This window comes from Papilio machaon, chromosome 9 (assembly GCF_912999745.1).
Source record: "Papilio machaon chromosome 9, ilPapMach1.1, whole genome shotgun sequence".
NCBI classification, from domain to species: Eukaryota; Metazoa; Arthropoda; class Insecta; order Lepidoptera; family Papilionidae; genus Papilio; species Papilio machaon.
Genome location: NC_059994.1, coordinates 8,045,206 through 8,067,751, shown reverse-complemented (window position 1 = coordinate 8,067,751; position 22,546 = coordinate 8,045,206). Strand labels below are relative to the sequence as shown.

The 22,546-nt window shown below is 33.7% G+C and overlaps 2 protein-coding genes and 1 long non-coding RNA gene across 4 annotated transcripts; all 3 read right to left on the bottom strand.

Annotated features, from left to right (window-relative positions):
* Window positions 1–500: 500 nt before the first annotated feature.
* Window positions 501–7,064, bottom strand: LOC106711834 (synaptic vesicle glycoprotein 2B-like). Of its 2 annotated transcripts, none has more exons than XM_045679351.1 (10): window positions 6,931–7,064; window positions 4,358–4,519; window positions 3,816–3,975; window positions 3,391–3,512; window positions 2,890–3,131; window positions 2,515–2,663; window positions 1,561–1,696; window positions 862–1,139; window positions 658–785; window positions 501–577 (listed from the first exon to the last, which is right to left on the bottom strand). In XM_045679351.1, exons 1-10 carry the CDS (start codon window positions 7,007–7,009, stop codon window positions 531–533), a joined length of 1,503 nt encoding a protein of 500 aa, XP_045535307.1. In that variant the 5' UTR covers window positions 7,010–7,064; the 3' UTR covers window positions 501–530. The 2 variants fall into 2 exon arrangements, with proteins under 2 accessions (XP_045535307.1, XP_045535308.1); XM_045679352.1 differs by lacking the exon at window positions 6,931–7,064 and adding an exon at window positions 5,131–5,184.
* Window positions 7,065–7,447: 383 nt separating this feature from the next.
* On the bottom strand, window positions 7,448–9,166 carry LOC123721250. The gene is made up of 3 exons (XR_006756193.1): window positions 8,969–9,166; window positions 8,456–8,583; window positions 7,448–7,621 (listed from the first exon to the last, which is right to left on the bottom strand). It is a non-coding gene; the product is annotated as an uncharacterized LOC123721250 (long non-coding RNA).
* Window positions 9,167–9,720: 554 nt separating this feature from the next.
* On the bottom strand, window positions 9,721–13,461 carry LOC106711823 (synaptic vesicle glycoprotein 2B). The gene is given in 8 exon segments (XM_045679416.1): window positions 9,721–9,844; window positions 9,930–10,009; window positions 10,011–10,075; window positions 10,306–10,550; window positions 10,829–10,950; window positions 12,037–12,196; window positions 12,943–13,104; window positions 13,362–13,461. Coding segments are annotated over 8 exon segments (945 nt in total). The 5' UTR covers window positions 13,435–13,461; the 3' UTR covers window positions 9,721–9,806.
* Between the last annotated feature and the right edge of the window lie 9,085 nt (window positions 13,462–22,546).

Here is a 22,546-nt window from a genome sequence, read left to right as displayed (position 1 = left end):
AAAATCTAAGCTTGCTTAAGTTTTTAAATAGACAAATTAAAAGTTATTACTAGTTAAGTATTAGATTGAATGTGGATGATTATAAAGGTAGAGAAAGACCAAAAGCAGTAGTCCGGGAAGAGTGGAGGCGTGTATTGAAACAGGTCACGGCGCCTACTTGATGACTACGACCAGTCTGTAAAGACTGACGCGACACAGAAGAAGATCTTTTACAATTGTCCTCTATTCTGTGTACGATCAACATTGTGTTCTTTGTAATCAACAATGTAATTTTAAAAAGAAATTATTTATCATTTTACTTATTATACCTTTTATACAATAGACTGTTAAAATATTTCTCAAAAGGTGGCGCTAGTTTGGAGTTTAAATTGTCTATTTAACGCTAGATGGCGTTGAAAACAACTTAAAATCTGATCAAAATACGTTACTGAAAGGTGTATGGAGGACCAAATAATGGTTATTTTGACCACATGCCAAGTGATGAGAAATAAAACACAGCATTTCTGTTTTAGAAACTTTATTATATATAATCATTTCCTTTTGTCAGACGGCAGGAACAGAGCTACCGCAACCCCACCTGATGAAAAAAAATGCATGATTTAATTAATTTTATCAAAATAACTAACAAATAAAAAGAAACCAAGTAACGGAACATACTTAAAACGAAAATTGCCCAAGAATAGAAGATCAAGTTACAGTGGTCAACAAAAACAGCGCCGAGTACATTGACCCCTGCGAAGGACGTCAGGCGGGTCATCATCATGCCCAAGCTCGTCACCAGACCTCTGAAATATACATTATACATAACTAAACCAACAATTAATAATATCGTGTAAATAGAAATCGAAATGATTACCAAACCTGTATGACGTCGGATAAAGATCCACGAAGTAAGACGCAACACTTCCCACTCCAATAGCAGACGTTTGTATCAAGATAAAGAAGGTTATGTTAGCGATCGGATGTGATAACGAACCAACAAGCACACAACTAACTCCTGATACTATATAACAACCGATCAATACCGAACGTCTCCAAGAAGCCAGGGTAGAGACAGACAGGTTCAAAGAAGATATTATAAGTCCAAGTATGATACCAGAGTAAATTGTATTGGAAGACATGAAATCGTCACATTCAAGCTGAAAATAAAAAAACATATGATTAATCATATCAGTTTAGATGGATGTTTTTTGAAGATATCTCCGGAACAACTCAACGGATTTTGATGAAACTTGGCACAGTATAGATCATAGTCTGGAAGAACACATAGGTTACTTATAAAGTTTTTTTTTAATTCCGCGCGGACGGAGTCGCGGACAAAAGCTCGTAATTATATAGTTTAAGTTCAGCAATTAACGGTAGTTTAGCTTGTAGTTAATCAAATGTTCAATCTTAGAAGAAATTCAATGATATGTGTTAAGTCAACCCGCACTGGGTGAGTGAGGTTGACTTTATCCTAATCACCTCTAACTTGGAATAGGCTCCGAGCCCCTCAGTGGGGACGTATAGTGAGCTGATAGAAAATGTGCAAATTAAAAATGACTATTAAAATTCACCTACATTATCAACATTATGTGTATTCATTGTAACGTTCTGGACAACGCTTTCACAAAATCCGGAGTTTGATGAGGCGTCAGATATTGAGTTGAAAAATAAATTCACCATAGTCGGAAACCACATCGCGAATACATTATTTCTGGAAAATAACAATCAAAATAAAGAACCCATAAGTTTACTTGATAAATCGAGAATTCCGTCTGATTTTACCACTATAGACATGCGTTTTCACTGGTGAAGCATGTATAGAAACATAATGTGATCAATTTCATTCTTGTTTTTTTTTTGGGGGGTGGGTAAACCAGCGACGGGCACACCTAGGTGATCAACGACACCCATGGACATCAACAACACCCATGGACATCAACAACACCAGAGGAACAGCAGATGCGTTGCTGGTCTTTAAGAAAATGGTATGCTTGCTTCTTGAAGCTTATACAAATCCGTAAAATTTGTCAGATTTACTACCGCTACCCGTCAGGTGTCAGACGTTACTCGTTACTCGACTGCTAACTAGTTACATGTGCACTCGATCCGTGAATAACGTCAGATATAGTAAGACGTTTTTTGCATTATGGTCCACTGTTCTTTTTAATTATTCTTTACCCTTAGTTTTTACGATTTATACTATAAGATTACTTCTTTCGGACGTTCTTAGATGACTTTTAAACTTTTTTTACAGAAGTGGAACCTCCCAGTAACGCAACAAAAAACTAGTACTAAAATAAAACTAATCAAAGGGCATTGACATCCCTCAGTGCACCGTTTCCTCATTCTTGAGGATCGCGGTCTCACATGTGGGCAGAAATTCCTTCTACTGTTTAGGTTATTTTTGAAAAAGACTGTTGGTCAGTTTTTATCCTTCGTAAAAATAAATAACATTCTAATGTTCCCACAATACCACAGCCGTTGTAAGTTTGATGAAACGTTTATAAGTCAAATAATAAATCCACTTACGTTGTAGAACATAAAATCATTAGATAAAACAACTGTAAAGTCCTCCACAACAATGGCGGTTGAAACAATGGCACAGTTTGCTTTTTTAATGACGACCAAATTGTGTCATTTTTGCTGTTTATTTCTTCCGGTTGTTTAATTTGTTTCACCTGTAACAATTTAACCATAAACTAGAAAATTACTACTTAGTAACACTTGTAATTGTTTAAAAATTGTTTTATTTTATTACACTGGTGAGTAAACCAATTTAGATTTTATCTGTGGAATATTGTTAGTTGTATTGTTTTCAAATTTGAACCAAAATTATGATCCATTGCCGAAAAACTTGAAAAATAAGGTTTGTAATCTTTAGTATTAGTTGTAGAAATACATTACCGGAAATTTCTCTTCAATTCCACCATTAATGATATAAATACTTCGTAATAATTTCAAAGCTTCTTTAGTATCTCCTTTATTAGCTAGGAATTTGGGACTTTCATATAGACAGAGAAGAAGTAAAGCACCTATTCCTAAAGGCAGAGCTAATATCAAAGTGTACAATCTCCAAGGACTATAAGTTATAAAGAGCCAAGGTATTGGCCAGTGGAAAGTGAGAGGCAGGACAAAATACGCGATACCTGAAAAAAATAAAAATTAATTTGAACAGACAAGGTTGTCACTTAAGATGCTACAAATTTGTGAACATATAAAATCAAGTGGGATAAGCTATAGAACAGATGGACATTCTAATTATGGTATGGTAGATCAGGGCTTTCCATTGCTATTACAAACCGTAAACAGATTATAAAAATTTATCCAAATTACATTCTTACAGAAGCAATAATTTTAAGAAGAACAACATATCTGCCTTAAAAGAGGGTAAATTAAAAATGTTACCATTTGAAACAACTTCGCAGGCGAGGTCCATGCTGACCATGATGATAAGATACCGACTCCGGTGCTTGCTGCTGACACACTCGCCAAGGTACGCCATGGTCAAAGCGAAGGAAGCTGTGGAACTGACATAAATTTAAAAAAAATATAAAATGGTGTCCACATGCAACGAGGAATTAACGCGAGGAATTAAAAAAAATAATAATCATTAGCCTATGTGGTCTCCCAGACTACATCCATGCCAAATTTCAGCGAGATCTGTTTAGTCGTTCTAGAGATAGGTAATAAGAAACATCTATCCAAACATTCGCATTTATAATATTAGTAACATAGGTTAGTCAAGTGGTTTACCATTTATAAGATCCTGTAAAATATTCCGTTTGTACGACAAAAGAAGTCAACCTAAAGTGACTTTCAAGAATACTCACAAACTGCATCCAATTATTTTAAAGGCGAGCATCATTTCCCAGTTGATCGAGAAGCTGCTGAGTGCTGCGAAGGTGAAGCCAACAATGGTAGACAATAGCAGCGCACGTTTCCTGCCGCCGGTGTCTGCGTAGTAGCCAAAAGGAAAGGCGAAGAAAACACCTGAAATGTTTGGGTAAAATTTGCTTATTGGACGCAAAGTTGCACAATGCAACACTGTTGTAAACATTTTTACTCCAAGCTTTGTTCCAACATTTTAGTACTACATATGTCTGTTTTATTATGAATTACCTATATATGGTTATTTTAGTATGATTCCTTAGTTTACATACTAATATTTTCATCACCAAGTATAATTTTATTTCTTAGTCGTACGTGATCTTCAAGTTCTATTTTAGCTTTTAATATTATTTCGTACTTTCCTTCTTTTAATACATGTCATGGTATTTGTTATCTCTGTCGTTAATTTGAGGATAGATTTTTCTACTTCTAGGGTTCCTACATATTTGTTTCATCAAAGCTTGGCTAGATGTGAATCGATTACCTGCAAATGGTGCTGAAGCGAGAATCCCAGTCTCTTTAATACCAATCTGCAGGTCACAGGTGGCAGCGGCGAGCACCATGCTGAAGCCGAACATGTCCAGCGCCACAGCATGGTGGATGATACAGCACGTGAACAGGACGAGATAGTTATAGCGGCCATGGCCTACGAAATATTTATACAATTAAGGACCGCTGTACACGGACATAAGCTGTCGGTAGCAGTAGCTTGAAGCAGTTGGCATCAGTTGACGTATAACTTATCGTAGAATTCAACTGCCATTATATTTATATTAATACATATTGTTGTCTCTGTTTATTGAATTATCATGAAAGGGATGACAATAGCTGTATTAATACAAATTTACTGTAGTAGAGTTCTACGAATATATAAATGCTGCTGGCGGCGACCCGACTGTAGAACTGTCCGTGTACAGTGGCTTAAAGCAGTATGTTTACATAGGCCCTTAGCTACAAGTACACCATGACCTAGACCTAGAAAAACTACGATTATTATGGACATTGAGGTAAAAGACATTTTTAATTGATGATAACTAAAAATGGAGAAAAAATAAAGTGATAAATTTTAATTGGTCAGCAATTGTAAAAATTGTTATTTCAGTTTAATTAGTAAGCATAAAATCAAGGCCTCAAATCCTAAGTATTTAAAGTCAAATGAAAAATAAACAGATACAAAAGATGAATAGAAATCTATATAACAACTTGAACGTTTGAAATTTTTAATGAACCATGAATGAAAAGTCTTTAAAAACACACCAACTACACGATAATACGCCAACGAACCGAACAAAGCGTCAAGGTGTCATGAATATATCGAAGAAAATACAAAAACTGTCGTCAATCATGACGTTCGCAATAAAAACGTGATTTCACAAACACCAAATTAAATTATTATCTAGCACTGATCTCAATGGATAGGTCGCTCCTTAGAAATGACAGCTTATGCTTCATTTCAACTTAAAAGCGCCAGTTGTAGTTACTGTCGGTTAATTCTATCTCTATTATAAAGTAGTTCGAGTTTCCAACACCGAAACCGTCTGCGCCAAAATGGCGAAAATCAAATAGACACAGAATAACTGCTTATAGCCTGTCTAGTGGCAATGCATATCATCCTTTAATTGTCTTTGAAAAAACAAAGTCAACCATTCCTGCATTCGAAAATCACAGTAAGGCCCTTCGTACACAATTCAACTTCAATTTACAAAACTCGGCGATTTTAATCGTTAAGCGACTTTCGCAATACAATGTCGTAAAGGTTCATACATAATTCTCTTATCGCCATCATCAGTCACTCGCAACCTGTTTGTGAAGATCGTCATAAGGACAGTCATTACTGTTTTCAAGATGGCGGAGCAAATACATAATTGACATTGAAATGTAGTCACGATGCTTACATTGCCCCCCTAGACTAGTAACTTACGTTAAGTCAAGTAATTGTCACATGTCAGTTCCATACGTTTTTGAAATTCGTTATGGAAACGCTTCGAAACGAATGCACTGACCAATAGACAACTAGTGTTGACCATTCAACGTTATGAGAACGGAGCATGCGCAACGCGATTCACGTTGCGTAATATACAATAGTAGCTGTCGCCCTCGACTCTGTCCTTGCAGAATTTAAAAAAAAAAAACATAATAAGTAGCCTATGTGTTCTTCCGGACTATGATCTACATCTGTGCAAAATTTCATCGAGATCCGTTAAGCCGTTCTGGAGATACCTTCAAACAAACATCCATCCAACCATCTATTCTAATTTATAATATTAGTAAGATTAGTTTGGATGATTCACGTTCCCTTGTGTACGATGGGGCTAAGAATGTTCCAACAATAAAAACCAACAGTTAAACTAACTAACTTTCGGTCCGTTGCTCGTTTGCCTTCTTCTCCTATAAAAAAAAACTAAGTAATTAGTAATAGTTGAATAATTGCCATGTCCATTTTTGTCGTAATAAATATCACAATAAGATGATTTTTATAGCATTGTAAGTACTTCGTAGATTACTTTCTTAATTTCATATAATTGATTGATCTTTATTTTTTTATTATATTTCTTATTTTGTTTTATAAATCATGCAATTTAATTAATACTGGTTGGTTCTAAACTCATGAGTTTAATTATAAACATATTATTATGAAAAATAGTTATTTTTATTCATAAAGACTAATAGATACTGGCTGATTAATTAATAAAAACAATAACAATGCCTTTAATTTTTAAGAATGTATGTAATAGGTTTTATTTATAATCACAATGTTGAAAGTAACGCTATTTTACAGTCAAATTTTTGCAAATAATTTGCCTAAGTTTCTATTTCAATAGACTAATCCAAAAACAAGAATCCAAAACAACATTCACAAACCCGTTGAGCAAGTTATGCGATGAAGAAACAACAAATTTTTAGGTTAACCATTTTTAGGTTATGTTTATTTTAAAGCAGATTATGCTCAATTACTAATAAATCTACTAGTACTTATATCAAATTTAATTACTTATATGGATACTATTAAACGTATATTTTTTACTGATTTAAGTGATTATTATTTAAAAATAATACCTGTTAATTCGACGGCGTCATCGTAGTTATAAACACCAACTGTATCGACTTTGTGTTCGACTTTTGTTTCCGACTCCATGTCCTACCTCGAGCGAATGCGGCGCTTTACAAACCATCTGAATCTGACCATCTTCAAATTATTACGACGTCACGTTATGTTAGTCATTACTGGGACTGTCATTGGCTTTTAATTGTTCAACAATTTGGTGTATTGAGCTATTTAAAATGATTTATTCGTGTAATAATTTGTACGTATTACTGTAAAATGTAGTTACAACAATAAACAAAATTATTTTGTTTATTTGTTAACTTACTAAGATTTTCTACATGTGGTCTTGGACAAAAAAAAAAACAAATTAAATAAAACAAATACTAGTTCTTTTAATGTAAACATATCTTATTTAAATAACGTAAATTAATTTAACGTCAAAATATCCTTTCTTAGAACTAAGTACTAATTTATAAATTATAAAAAAAAACTGAAACGTTCACATTGGTTCATGTTTTTTAATCGCTTACAAAATGGTTTTTGTATTTCTTTGCCATTCCATTTCCTATAAAACTTATCATCTCAAAACTCGTGGCTTTCATTATAATTGAATCGAGGTAAGAAATCATTACAATTACAATTTACAGCTATAACTTTATTTCATTCTGTCAGACGGTAGACATAATGCAACCGCGACGCCACCTGTTGAGGAAATTACGTATTAATCCCAAAAAACAGTGTTACAAAAAGCATACATACATACATACACACCGACCTATCTATTTTTTAATGTAGTTTGCAATTGAAATTGAATATATTAAGAAATTCTCAATCCATATCTATTGTAGGTGTAAAAAATAATGCCACATCTAAAAATGAAATAAAATAAAATTGTACATCCACGTCCCTCCGCTACTATATTAATTATGAACCACTTGATAATTACATATAACAGTTTTTACACTTTATTGATAACATAATTTCATATTAATTTACCTGACAAAATAAATTTGTATATATTTTAATATGTATTAATACCAAGTATATGCAAACGTCTAGACTAAAAGGTAAATGTAATGTTTTTCTTTCGGATGGTTGCACAAGTGTCACAAAGGGGATAAGACCACCTAAATCGAATGGATCATTCGATTCTAAACGATCGAATTAGCAAAACGATGTCCGTCCATAGACATCCGTAATTCCCAGATGCGGCAAAGAGGAAATATCTTTCCCCTTCCCATCCTTTCCTTATAAGAATAAGATGGGACGGAAAAGAGGAGTAAAATTAAGCCCCAACACGCACTCATCAGACGAAACATGGAATTACTTCCACTTGACGCCTGTCTTCTGTGTGGTGGTGGTATTCCAACGGTCGAGCCGACCCATTCATGCCACAATTGGTATTATTATTATTATATTCCATTGACACTTGAACGTAAATTGTGTACTATTCTTTAAGTCTAGAATTGAAACAAACAATGGGTAAGGACATATCGAGAAAGGTTAAAGGAGAAGAAAATCATATAAAAAACATACTTAAGACGAAAGCCGCCCAGCTATAGAATAGAAGGTTACAGCTGCTTAAAACGACGGCGCCGAGAAGGTTAACTCCAGAAAATGACGTCATTCGCGCTACCATCATGGCCAGGCAAGTCACCAGACCTCTGCGAGAACAATTCAAGTTATGCAAAACAAAGGAAAAACATCAAATAGTTCTACAAGTTGGGAGTATTTAACAAGCTTATTATTTTCGAAAATATATATAATGGCGGTCGCCTGAGAGTTTGTCAGCACAGACCTAAAAAAGTCTATAATACGCCCATGTACATCAGCTACTTTCCCATCCATGTCCCGTCAAAAACGGTCCAGCCGTTCCAGAGATTACACAGAATAAACCCGGCCTTGCGGACACACAACTAAAAAATTAAGTAGGTGAAAATATCACCCGGTTAATTTTAATGCTATGAGTCGTAGAGCCTTTTTAAATTATAATTATCAATGTTTTTTTTTACTTTTAATTGAATTTTAATTATAATTATTAATACAAACCTATTAGACGTAGGATACAAGTCAACAAAATATGATGACACAGAACCAATACCGATAGCTGTTATTTGTATCAAAATAAAAAATATCATGCTGGCAATAGGTTCTGTAAGTGATCCGACGAGAATACAGCTCAGTGCTGCCACCAAGTAGCAACTAATCAGCACTAAACGTCTCCACGAAGCCAACTTCGATGCAGCGAGATTGATGACCGTAAAGAAAACTCCAAGAGCAATTCCAGAGTAGATTGTCTTCAAAGAAATGGAGTCATCGCACACATACTGAAAAGACAATACATATAATTAAGTGTGCTAACAATTAACAACATCTGGTGCATGAATGGGTTTACACGAGCGGTGCATTACCATGACCACACAGAAGACACGCGTCAAGTGAAAATAATTCCACGTTTCGTCTGATGAGTGTGCGTACTGAAGTCCTAATTTTACTTCTCTTTCCCTTCCCGCGCTTTTTTATAAAGATAGGATGGGAAGGGAAGTGGATTAGACGGAGGTTGGAACGCTTAGAAAGCAGAAATATCCTCTTTCTGTTCGTCTCTTCCTCTGTCGTTTAAAAGTAGTCAATGCATCTGCAATTGCGGATGTTTATAGGCAGCTACTAATAGGACCAATAGCTCGTTTGCCAGATCTTTAAAAAAAAAACCTTACTATACTATTTGTCCCTAGATTGCGCTAGTTATATTAATATAAACTAATGTTTAATAAAATAATTGATGTAAAACTAACGTTTTCAGCATTTATATCAGTCGTTATGTTTTGGACCACAGCTTCACAGAAGCCCATATCCTTAGAGCCACTAGACACTGAATTGAAAAACAAATTCACCATAGTCGGGTACCACATAAGAAACACATTATTCCTGTGAAACAAAAAATATGGTTACTCTTTATTATTAAGCGTCTGTCAGGCTATCTTAGTTGTGTTAAGGAATAATAATAACATACGTTGTACAACAAATAACCAATAAATAAAACAACTGTAAAGTTCTCCACAATAACGGAGGTTGGAACAGTGGCACAGTTTGCTTCTTTAACGATTGCCAGATTGTCTCTTTGAGTTTTACTGATTCACTGTGTTTTAGGTGTCCAATCTGAAATCAGAAAATCCGCGAATTATAGTTTTTGCTATTCTTTTCCCACAGGCGTTATTTATATGAAAAACAAGTTAATTAATCTTTTACAAATATGATATATCCTTAATTTAACAAATTTTCATTTATACTAGTATAAGTAGCATTAATTATGTTAGTAACTTTTAATATTTACTGCTTGGCTCCACTAAATCTTTTAAAATATACATTTATGAAATGTTATAAAATACCACGAATTCTTCTTTTTCATCTCCACCGTTGAATACGAAGATTTTCCGCAACACTTTTATAGCTTCTTCAGTATCACCTTTATTGGCTAGAAATGTTGGACTTTCATAGAGGTAGAATAATAACACAGCGCCTACTCCCAATGGTACAGCAATGATAAATGTAAACAGCCTCCAGGCGCGTAATGTTACGTGAAGCCATGGTACTGACCAATGGAACGTTAGTGGCAAAATGAACAGTGCAAGACCTGAAAACAATAACTTGAAATAAAATAAAAATCGACCTTTATGTATTTATTGATTGTGGTGTGCAAATAATGTACGAGAGTATTTAAACAAAAAAAAACTATATACGTTGTAGTTAAAAACTCCCGAAGTCCTTAAGTAGTATTTATCATACTAAATCTAAACTAGTGGTCTCTCTTGGTAACTTATTGAGGACTTTCAGTAAGGTAGTAAGCTAGTTAGATTTATCCATCAACAGATGTCGCTGTCCGATTGTTAATGTTTATTTATGTCTACGAACCAAATGACGCTATCTCCGAGGCCAGGTTCATGCTGTTCATGATAAAGAGGTATTGACTACGTCGCGCGCTGCCGATGCTCTCTCCTAAGTAAGTCATCACCAAGGTGAACGATGATGATGAACTGTTAATGATATAAAATTTATTAAAATCGAAACTAAGGATAGCTTACGTTCTAACTATATGATAGTAAAATATGTGCGTTATAAATACTTTGTAAAATAAATAACTTTTGTAAAACCTCCTTACTTATATATAGATGGAAATATGTAATAACATTATACTTATGTACCTTCTTCTCGTTTTCACTCCTTTAAAAGTTTTTCATGAAACAAGAAATTGATTGTTACATGATTAAAAACCATGTCTACAATATTCCCTACCGAAACACCTGAACAAAAACATATATTTATCTCACTTTTTTTCAATAAGAATGAGCGGGATGATATTATTTTGTGCGTGTATTGTAAATCGAAAACCCATTCTAAACTCATACTTCTTACTAATAATATAAATGCGAATGTTTAGATGTTTGTTTGAAGGTATCTCCGGAACGGCTCAACGGATCTTTATGAAATTTGGCACAGATGTAGAACATAGTCTGGACAAGCACATAGGCTACTTATAATGTATATTTTTAATTTCGCGTGGACGGAATCGCGGGGAACAGTTAGTAATATTGCTATCAAAGTGTATCATACACGGATGTCTACTTTATTATCTTTTGATTTAATTTTACTAAAGTTTACGTATTTTTACAGTTATATAAAATTTATCATATACTTTTACAACATTCAAACGGTATATTTCAAATGATTTACTCAATAAGATTAGAAATTATCACAAACAATAAATATTTTACAACGTATCAATCATCATTAAAAGATATTGGAATAAATTACAATCATATCTTGAATTGATTCACGTTTACAGAACATGCGTTAGACATATTCCATGATTGTTTAATACTTATAGACAAGATTTACCCGCGACTTCTTTCGCGCGGAATTAAAATATTAAGTTAATGCGGAAAGTAATCTATCGTCGTGCCAAATTTCATACAAATCCGTTTAGCCGTTACATATATAATACTAGTAATATTGCAGGCAATACCATGGTTGCAACTTAACCTGTTGCAAATAAATTAGATAAAAAAATTGTTTAAGAAAAGAAATTATTAAATTGATAACTGATCAACAGCTACACATACAAACTGGATCCAATTATTTTAAATGCGAGCATCATCTGCCAGTTGATAGAGAAGCTGCTGAGAGCTGCGAAGGTGAAGCCAACAGTTGTGGACAGCAACAGCGCACGTCTTCTGCCACCGGTGTCCGCGTAATAGCCCCACGGAAACGCGAACAAAACTCCTGGTCATCAAGTGAACACATCTCATCTCTCTGTCTGTTCATATCATCTCTCTGTTTGTCCTCTCCTCTGTCTAGTAATAGACAACACTGCAACTTATCGTCTTGCAAATGCCAAAGTGTTAAAGGGTCACTAAACATCAGATAACACCGGATTCCATTAAAAATAAAATGAGTTCTGAGTAAGAAAACAATAATAATGTAGAAAAAATTGTAACTGTTACAGTGTAACACAACCATGTTACTGATCTTTTTTAATATTAAAAAGAGGAGACATGATTACTTGTTTGCTCCTAATATAAGACTCTAAATTTACTTTTTGTTATAAGAGAACGAGAGACAAGAACACTGGCGCTCATCGACAACTGCAACATCGCAGGAATTGCGGAGGCGTTAACGACCTTTAAGTAGAAGGTAAACTCGCTTCCTATAGTCCCCTTACCCTAAGTCGTATTGGGTAGGAAATATCGCCGAAGAGAGATCATTCCACAACGCCGCTGTGAGAGGCAGAAAATTACGGGAAAATCGCACTGTTGTGGAATGCCAGCCATCCAGATGGGATGGTACCTGGCGTTCGGACGTGCCTTTCGAACCGATAAGAAGATTTCTTTCAGTGTTAGAAAGCAACACTATTCCCGGGTGACACGCTATATTTACAACTAGATTTTTTTGAGTCCCCGCGTATTTATACTATTATTTCTTACTAATGTAGTTGTAAAACAAACACAGATCATTATAAAGTGACCAACCTGCAAATGGCGCTGAGGCCAGTATTCCAATCTGTGTGATGTCAAGCTGCAGATCGCAGGCGGCCGCCGTCACAACGATGCTGAAGCCGAACATATCCAGTGCCACGCCGTTGCTGATGATGCAGCAAGCAACCAGAACCAGCTGGTGGTATCGGCCATGTCCTAGAAATTTTTCTCAATGTACTTTACAACGGATTACCATTCTAAAATTGAAATTTTACTAGAACAACCCAAATTTGATAATCACAAACACTTGACTACCGTTGTAAAGTCAAGGAGTGATGTGATTGTGAAGAACATAATTTAGCATCACATTTCTTCACTTGTAAGTGCCTCATATTGGCTCGGTCACAAATACGCACAAATGTTTTATCTACTAGAATATTGTTTTAAAATAAGTTTTTGTTAAAGTTATCTACCAGTCAGTTCCACTACTTCATAATTGTTATCACGTTTTGTTACGTTAGCGCTCTCTTCTGAACAATTTGACATGATGTCTTTCAAATCTTACAGTACTGTTACTGAGATAATTTCATTTGTTACTGTGACGTAATTATTATACTTATCAGTTTCCCTTTTGTTTGTAAATTTGTACGAGTATTAGAATAATCCTAAAACAAAATTTACATTTAGGATTGTGTTTTCCCAGCTATAAATTGTTATCTTACTTTAAATTAACCTGAATCCTATCAAACAAAAGAAATTGCACATTTCGTTAGTCGTAATTATGTTACTAAATGTTGTTTTTTGCGTCAACGTCATATCTCCTTCAGTACTTTATCAAAATTATCGAATAGATTTGGTTAGCAGGGTTAATACCCGTCTATAATGTTGAAAAGAAAAATTCATCCTTACAAAGTATCCAAACCATATACGCATGCCTTTTTCACCTACTCACAATATTCTCCTTCGATCACTCCTAACATACTTTTCAAAGATCGCATTTCCACTGCATTAATTTTACTCACATCCTTATTCTGATATAAACAACTCTCCACATACATTTATGTGGGTACCAATTACGCATTATTATTCAATCTAATAATATTATTGTCATGCTGAAAAGTTACTAGAGCGGTGGTGGCTCAGGGGTTAAGCACTTGACTTGCAATCTACAGGTTCAGGGTTCGAATCCCGCCATGTACCAATGTGTTTTTCGATTTACATATGTACTTATTCGACATTCTTACGAAGAAGGAAAACATCGTGATGCTGCACATATCTGAGAAGAAATTCAATGATATGTGTGAAGTCAACCCACACTTGACCAGCGTGGTTGACTATGACCTAGTCACCCCTAACTTGGGGTAGGCTCCGAGCCCCTTGGTGGGGACGTATAATGAGCTGACGAGGTTGAGGAAAAGTTACTGCTACACTCAGAGTTATTAAGTTGTCACTAGAGACACTTTAATGTATAATTATTTTGAGAAATCTACTCTAGCCGGCTGTTTAAATGACTGATTGCGGCAACAAGTTAGCAAGAGGCCGTCAAGTTATCATTAGTTATTTGCAATCCCTTAACCTCTACTCTCGACTGGTAACATATTGGAATACTTGACTTCCGGTTCTATTACTGTCTACTTCCGGTATTTGTGACATTATCCGGATTTATCAATAAATATATTTATTGTTATTACTTAATTTCAGTTTTGTCCCTAGTAGGTCGACGCTAGAGATGGATTCGTTCGCCGATGTTTAATTTATTTAATATGCGCATGACATTTAATGAAAAAAAAAATTAGTAATTTGAAATGGTCGGACGCTAATTGTGACTCTCGTAATGATCGAATGACAAATTAAATTAAAAGCATTTTCAGTCAAAAGGGTATGTCCAGTCTGTAACCATCTAGTCTTTGTCTACCTCTAATCTTTGATGAAGGCGCGGCACAATTACTGTAATAAAATAGGGCGCGGTTCTTTAGGTTACTACGGAAAAGGTCTAAACTAGGTTTATAGGAAGTGACTTTCATTGCATATAGGAAATTGATTTAATAATATAAAATTACGAATATATAAAGATAGGTACTAATGATTGATACTTCCCAATATTAATATTAAAAAAAATCTTGAATGAAAATTTGTTTGGATTAAGTAAGAAGGTTTATTACAAGCTGACGCCCGCAACTCCGTCCGCGCGGAACTAAAATAAAACTTAATAAGTTTATAACTCAAGATCGGTCGAACTGATTTAGCTGAAAATTGATGGGGAGGTAGCTTAGAATTAGGAGACGGACATATAACTTTTTTATCTTGTGTGCATTTTTTTTATTCCGCGCGGACGAAGTCGCGGGTAAAAGCTAGTTTATAATATTAGTAAGATGTGTTTCGTTTTCGATATCACAAACGTATTCAAACTAACCTTTTTTTTACTTGGAATAATTAATTACACGTGAGAATTATTTTTTATATTTAAGTTACGTCATCGTGTGAAAAATTGAACAAGTTATTTTTGAACTGTTAACTGACAACTGTCCTTCTGTCTATTATTCCAGATATTTGATTAGCATGTCTAATTTCTCTTTGTCTAATTATGGTAGGCTTTTACATTGTCTATGGAAGGCATTTACTCAAAAAACATATATAATTTGCGTATATTAAACATACTAACATATTATTTATTATATGAGGCTGTCAACGTAACATCTCATTTTAGTAAAGCAATAATTCCTTTAAGTCAGTAGGCTTTAGCTTTGCATAAAAATTTTGTACAACTAGCTGTAGCCCGCGAATCCGCGTGGAATTGAAAAAACCATATTAGTAGCCTATGTGTTCTTCCAGACTATGCCCTACATCTATATCGAATTTCATAGAGATCCATGAAGCCGTTCTGGAGATACATTATAACAAAGATCCATCCATCCATTTAAACATTCGCATTTATAATATTAATAAGATTAGTTTTAATGATTTTTGTTAATAAGATTAACTTTAATGATTAATTAAGGGTACTATGACTGAAGTAGATAAATTACTGCTATATTTAATAAACTTTAAAAATGTTGTCTTAAATATAATATTTATAACTAGTCCATTTATTTTAGAATTATCTCTAATTCAAATAGATCTTGTCTATTGCATACACACAAGTAACTTTTATTAATAGTATACATTTCAGCGTAGGTGTAACCATAGAGTTGATAAAGTGCAGTAATTGTGTATCCTGCTCACACCGGCCACCAAGGCGATGTGATCTGGTTATATTCGAGAAACTTAAGCTGTATACATCTCGTGTATAGAAGATGTAAAGAAAAATGTTGAATAATTTGCCAGAAGACAGAATATTCAAGTTATATACCACCTTTTACTTTTTAAACTTGTATACAATTTATAAATCACCACCTTTTTTATGTAAACACTAGCTGTCGCCCGCGACTTCGTCCGCGCGCAGTTAATAAAAAACTAAATGGGGGGGGGGGTATAAAAAATAGATTTTGGCCGATTCTCAGACCTACTGAATATGCTCACAAAATTTCATGAGAATTGGTCAAGCCGTTTCGGAGGAATACGGGAACGAAAACTGTGACACGAGAATTTTATATATTAGATTGTGTTCTCATGATAAAATTTATTATGATATTTATATTAGATATGATATTTTTATAATAAAATACCATTTACTCTATGTCTTTTAGCTCATACAAAAATACATCTTATTTTAAATATATGTATTTATGAGTATTTAAAAACTAGCTGTCGCCTGCGACTCCATCCCCGCGGAATTAACAAAATATGTCATAAGTATGTGATCTTCCAGTCTATGTTCTACATCTGTGCCAAATTTCATTAAAATCCCTTAAGACGTTCCAGAGACCTTCTAACAAACATCCATCCATCCATCTAAACATTCACATTTATAGTATAATAAAAAGTAAAGATTTTATAAGTCCATTAGTTGGTACCTAAGTCCTCAAAAATTATTAAAGAGTCAATGAACAAGGACGTTTATAACTCGACTCTGAGGACAAAGGACTTAACAAGGATGGACATCAAGACAAGTTTTTTTTCTTTCATAGTTTCAATTCTTTTTTTAAACTTCCGCGTGCTTAACCTTCCAGTTCATTGCAGTCTTCAAATTAATTCTCAACGTCCGTGTAGAGTGCAGCTGATGGTACTTTCATATTTATGAACACGTTTCTGTCCTTGAATTTATCCCATCTTGTGCATATTTTTGTTTTTGTAGATAAGTATGTGGTACATACTTTTGTGTAAGTAGGTCTATAATTTAAGTTTCCTAATGATTCGATAAAGGATACCTTGGTCTCATAAAGTCGGAGGCCCACTTTGGTAAGATGCGCCATTCTATGTAGTTAGTTACAATCGTTAAAATATTTATCCGACGTCCTTACTGCGAAGGAAAACATCGTGATGCAACCTGCACATATCTGAGAAAAAATTCATAGATATGTGTGAAGTCAACCCGTACTGGGTCAGCGTGGTTGAATATGGCCTTGTCACCCCTAACTTGGGGTAGGCTCCGAGCGTCTCAGCGGGGGCGTATAGTGAACGGATGATAATGAATCTCTAAAAACTAGTAACAGTATCCTGGTCAATTATGGGTACTGAACCTTTCTTTTAGGTCACTGAATTTAAGAAATAAGTGCATACGTAAATCGATCGAAGAATAAAAACAACAATTAAATCTGACGTTGTCGATTTGAGACAATTATGACGTCGCAGCGTAAAGTTCAAGTGCCACCATACTTTTGCATATTAAGTTTTACAGTTACATATATGAATAGAGAAGTCAGAAAGGCTCGCGACGCATATTATTTCTATTTAAAGATCTGCCTATTCCCATGAAGTAAAAACCCGATTGCTTATTTATTTCTGTAATTATTATCACCTATTGATGTTGCATACCTGAGAGCGGAAAAGAAAATTGGATTGAGAGATGAACCATGTGTTGCGTATTATGAAACGTTTCCTTTTAAACTTATCAAATCAATTCCTTACGCTAAACATCCGATCTTAATCATAGCGGGACATTCGGCAGCCGTCGACCCCTCACACCTTGAAACACCCTTAACACTAAATCTATTTATAAACTTTATATTAGGAAGTAACGTAAGCCTAACATCCTTTACAACTCAACTGCAAATCAAGTTGCTACCAACGCACGTTTATTGACAAATAAATTTATGTCTTATTCTATTGTAATAAGTAATACAATAGCTTGTACAGTTTGAGGTCCGCGAACTCGAAATGACATGACCACTGTACCGGCTTCCCGAGTGTGATTTTTATTAGTAAATGGGCCGACCTGAGCGCGCTCCGTGACACACGGCCTGCAAGAATAGCGAACATTACAAATGTTTTTAATATTTAAATAGAATTTAGTAAAATATAAATTAACATGCCACTTATACGTGATACAATTTGTAACAGTCTCAGATATTATTACGCTGGTATAATTTGGATATATGGGAATCACAATTTTCGAATATCTAATTTACTTTGCAAATCATAAGCACCTGTTATCAAATTGTATATGAATTACGTCATTTATGTACTTCCCCCATTAATACTGTCGTCTATAACACAGTTGCCGCTACAACTATGCTATCACTCTCAAGTGTTTTTAACATTTATAAAATACGATAATTTTGGGGGTTGTTAGCATTTTTAAGGGTTCATTAATTTTTGTAATCTGTTCAGTAGTCAATATTCATTTCTGTTTGAACAGAGTTGACATCCAAAATGTTTTTTTAAAGTCATTTTGTCGCTTGTATATGTAGAATTGATAGTTTTCTGGCTACAAATTATGCAGTCTATCTGTTTGTGAAAGATCCAACCGACTCTTCCTCCAAGTATTTTGATTAATGTAATGTGACAGAATTATTAGGCGGTCAGTTACATACAAAATTAATAGGCACAATGCTCTTATAGAAATTTAAATATCAACGTTATCGGTCGATCAAAGTTTAATGAGATTTTGAGCTTTTAATGCGGGTCATAAATCATTTTATCGCTACAAATTATCTAATCCTTTAATGTCTGACCAAAGTTTAAGTTTCTGGCCAATTATTTAATTGTCGTACAATTTACTGCTTTATATGACATCAAAAACTTCCAGACTACCAAACAGTTACACTATGAGACACTGTAGTAAAAAAGCAAAAAAATCGTTACACTAAAGTTCTTTCAAATATGTCTGGATACAAAAGAACGCAAAAGGACACAGATAAGAGGAATCTGATTAAGCTTGTCCATAGATGTTCTTCGTTCGAGCCCGTTTCGAATTGTGTTAATATTTGACTTGTAACCTGTAGGTCCTGAGTTCGAATCCCACCATGTACCAATGTGTTTTTCAATTTACATATGTACATTATCCGACGTTCTTACGGTGAAGGAAAACATCGTGATGCAACCTGAACATATCTACGAAGAAATTCAAGGATATTTGTGAAGTCAACAATTTTAGAATGTGTCTACGGATCTGATAACTAACATAAATAAATTGTAGGAAAGAGTATAAAGAGATGTATCTTTAAAGATATAAAATATACAAATTAAAAGCAAATTTAACTGAAAAGAAAAATACTAACGATACGAATCGGTAAATGTAAAATGTAAGTAATGCCGAAATATTATCTGCTTCGCGTTTCCTTTATTCGTTACTGATGTTTATTTTTTCCTTTCTTGTCCTCATTTATCGTTATTCAGATAAAATAATGTTCAGTTGAAATGCAATGGATTGTTATCACTTTACATCATCTGAACCTGTTAATCAATTGCACATCATTTTATATCAAAAACTCTATTGCATAATGTGAGAGGTGAGAACTTAAGGCCGGCAACGCATCTGCGGTTCCTCTGGTGTTGCGGATGTCCATGGACGTCGCATCAATTATTAGACGATCCATTGCTCTTCAGCCCCCTTATTCTAAACAAAATAGGTAGTCTTTTCAAGTAGATACTTCAAAATCAATTAAAATGAAATTACATAATGTATAAAGGGTACGAAAGAACAAACAAAGAAAATAAGTTTTTAAATACTGTTGTGGTAAACCTTTTAATGCTGTTTAGTTATACATTGTACTATTATGAGTAACTAGCGACTTTGTTCATAGTTGCTCAACTGCTACTTATTTTAGTATTTATATAACTTCGGTCATGAACACAATTCTGAAGGTCTGTTTTAAGACTATATATATGTAAATACCCACTTAACACAATTAAGGCTACTTTTAGCTCATTTAACATTATTTAGCTGTGTAAAAATCACTTAATCTCTTATACCTACATTGCAAAATTTTAACAAACCATGGAAACAATCCATTTACGCTCTTGATTCTAAAACACAGACAAGGATTGCGTCTTTTTTGACATTCTCTTTCCGTTTTTTATCTTTTGATCTTTTTAAATATCCCTTAGATGAGAGTTAGTTACATATTAAATCGCTGAGTGTGTTGATTACTTAAGTAATCGTTGGTTTCCTATATCAAAAACCTTGTATAAAACATATCGTCGTCCCTCTCATTATCTATATATATATAAAAGAAAGTCGTGTTAGTTACACTCTTTATAAGTCAAGAACGGCTGAATCGATTTGACTGAAAATTGGTGGGCAGGTAGCTTAGAATCAGGAAACGGACATAGTATAATTTTTACCCCGTTTTCTATTTTTTTATTCCGCGCGGACGGAGTCGCGGGTAAAAGCTAGTTTTTGATAAAACGGAGATAACAATATGTTTTAAAATGGTATTTTGATTTCAGAAACCAACGATAAGTCATCTCTTACACTTTCACTTCTTGCACTTTTATAGTTTACTAGTTTATTGAAAACAAAACTTACAATAATCAATCACCGAATTCTATTTTTAGATATTACCTTATAATCTATACACAAAACTATCGTTACGTATGAAGATAAATACGCAATCGTGTTTATGAAATACCATTATTTGAGTCACATAATAACTAAATCTATCGCAATTATTATTTCAGACACAATTATGTATTTCTGACTAAAATTGTCAAGTTTACCAAACAGATTAATAATAATGATTTTGTGAAAAGTATCCTACGTCTTATTCCAGACTATTCTATATCGGTACTGAATTTCTAAAAGATTTGTTGAAGCGTTATAGACTTTTCGAATAAATATGTAAATAACAAAAAACTTTAATAACCCTCGGGAACCTGACGTTTTTCGGGAATGAAAACTATCAAATTTCAATAAAATGTACATGTAAATTTTACAATTTCCTTAGTATCTTGTATTAAATTGTTAATTTAAATCAGTCACTAACAGCATGCTTTTTAATGTTACGTCAATGATTAAATTTTCATTACCATTTAAAACCTTACATTTTCTGATATATTAATTCGATGATTATTTTTATGCTCATATCAATTATCATAAGCCCGAATAATACTAGCATGATGTAATGTTGCTATTTTTAAACAGCTAATGACATTTGTTTTGATCTTCAATAAATATAATAAACATACAGCTTAAATTTAATTTTATTTCCTCACCCGTAGAGAATTGCAAATGTAACGCATCGAATTGCTTAAATTGTATTAAAAGATTGTAGGTTATTAATTTTTTTTAACGTGGTTTCTTTAAAACTTATTAAAAACAATCAAAAAGCCTGATTTGACCCTTATCAAAAACCCGAGGAACGAATTGTATGGAAATATTCTCAGACTGAATGTGTACCTACTACCTTCATATCCATCAAATTCTTAGAAATTAAAACAAAAACATGGAAATTAGTATTTTCACACTCTTTTTTCAAATGAAAATTTTGTATCTTTTCGACTCAAGTATTCAAATATTTTTATTAATATTCGCTACTTCTAACGACTGTGTGTCACAGAAGAACTATGCAGACTATATTTCACTTGTCGATCTCATCTATGACATAGATTATAGCTGTTTTTAAAAAAAAAGTTTTAACTTCGTGAATTTAATATCGATCTATTAAAAAGCTTTCAAGTTACGATACCCGTCAAAATAGTGACTAAAATTACATATAATTTTTCTAAAATGACCAAGATTAGACCCTTGAATGTCCTTTAGAATTTTAAAAATAATTAAAGGCAAAAATTAGGTCGTTTGGGTGTAAATTCACAAGATGTCGCTAGTGTGTTTACGTTCCTAACTCAACTTGTAGACTTACAGACTAGACTTCTGTTTCCAGTGCAGACAGCGCGTGCCGTCCGTGTCTACGCCCCGCGATAACATGTCGCATATTTCGCGATAAAAAGTAAATAAATAAACACAACTTATATATAAGAAAAATATCGTATTCCAATTCAGTTGTTATCGGACATTTGAAGTGAGTGTAGCAATAACTTGCTTAAAAAAAATTAGGCGGGAAAATTTCAAAATAGTTATTTAACGATGAAATTTTTACAAGTGATTTGTATTTTAGGTGCTATTGTCGGTGAGTTTCTACTTTTTACGAATTTACATAATTTAATTCTTTAAAATTCAGTTTTAAATATATTATACTTTATTTTCGGCATTTTTAAAAAATTATTAACTTTTTGATCTTTGTTTTTTGTATTTGAAAATTGTCCGCTACTTATATGAGTTTTTTTTTACATTACTCCCACTTCTCCATCATTGGATGTAAAAATTTGGTTAGGATAT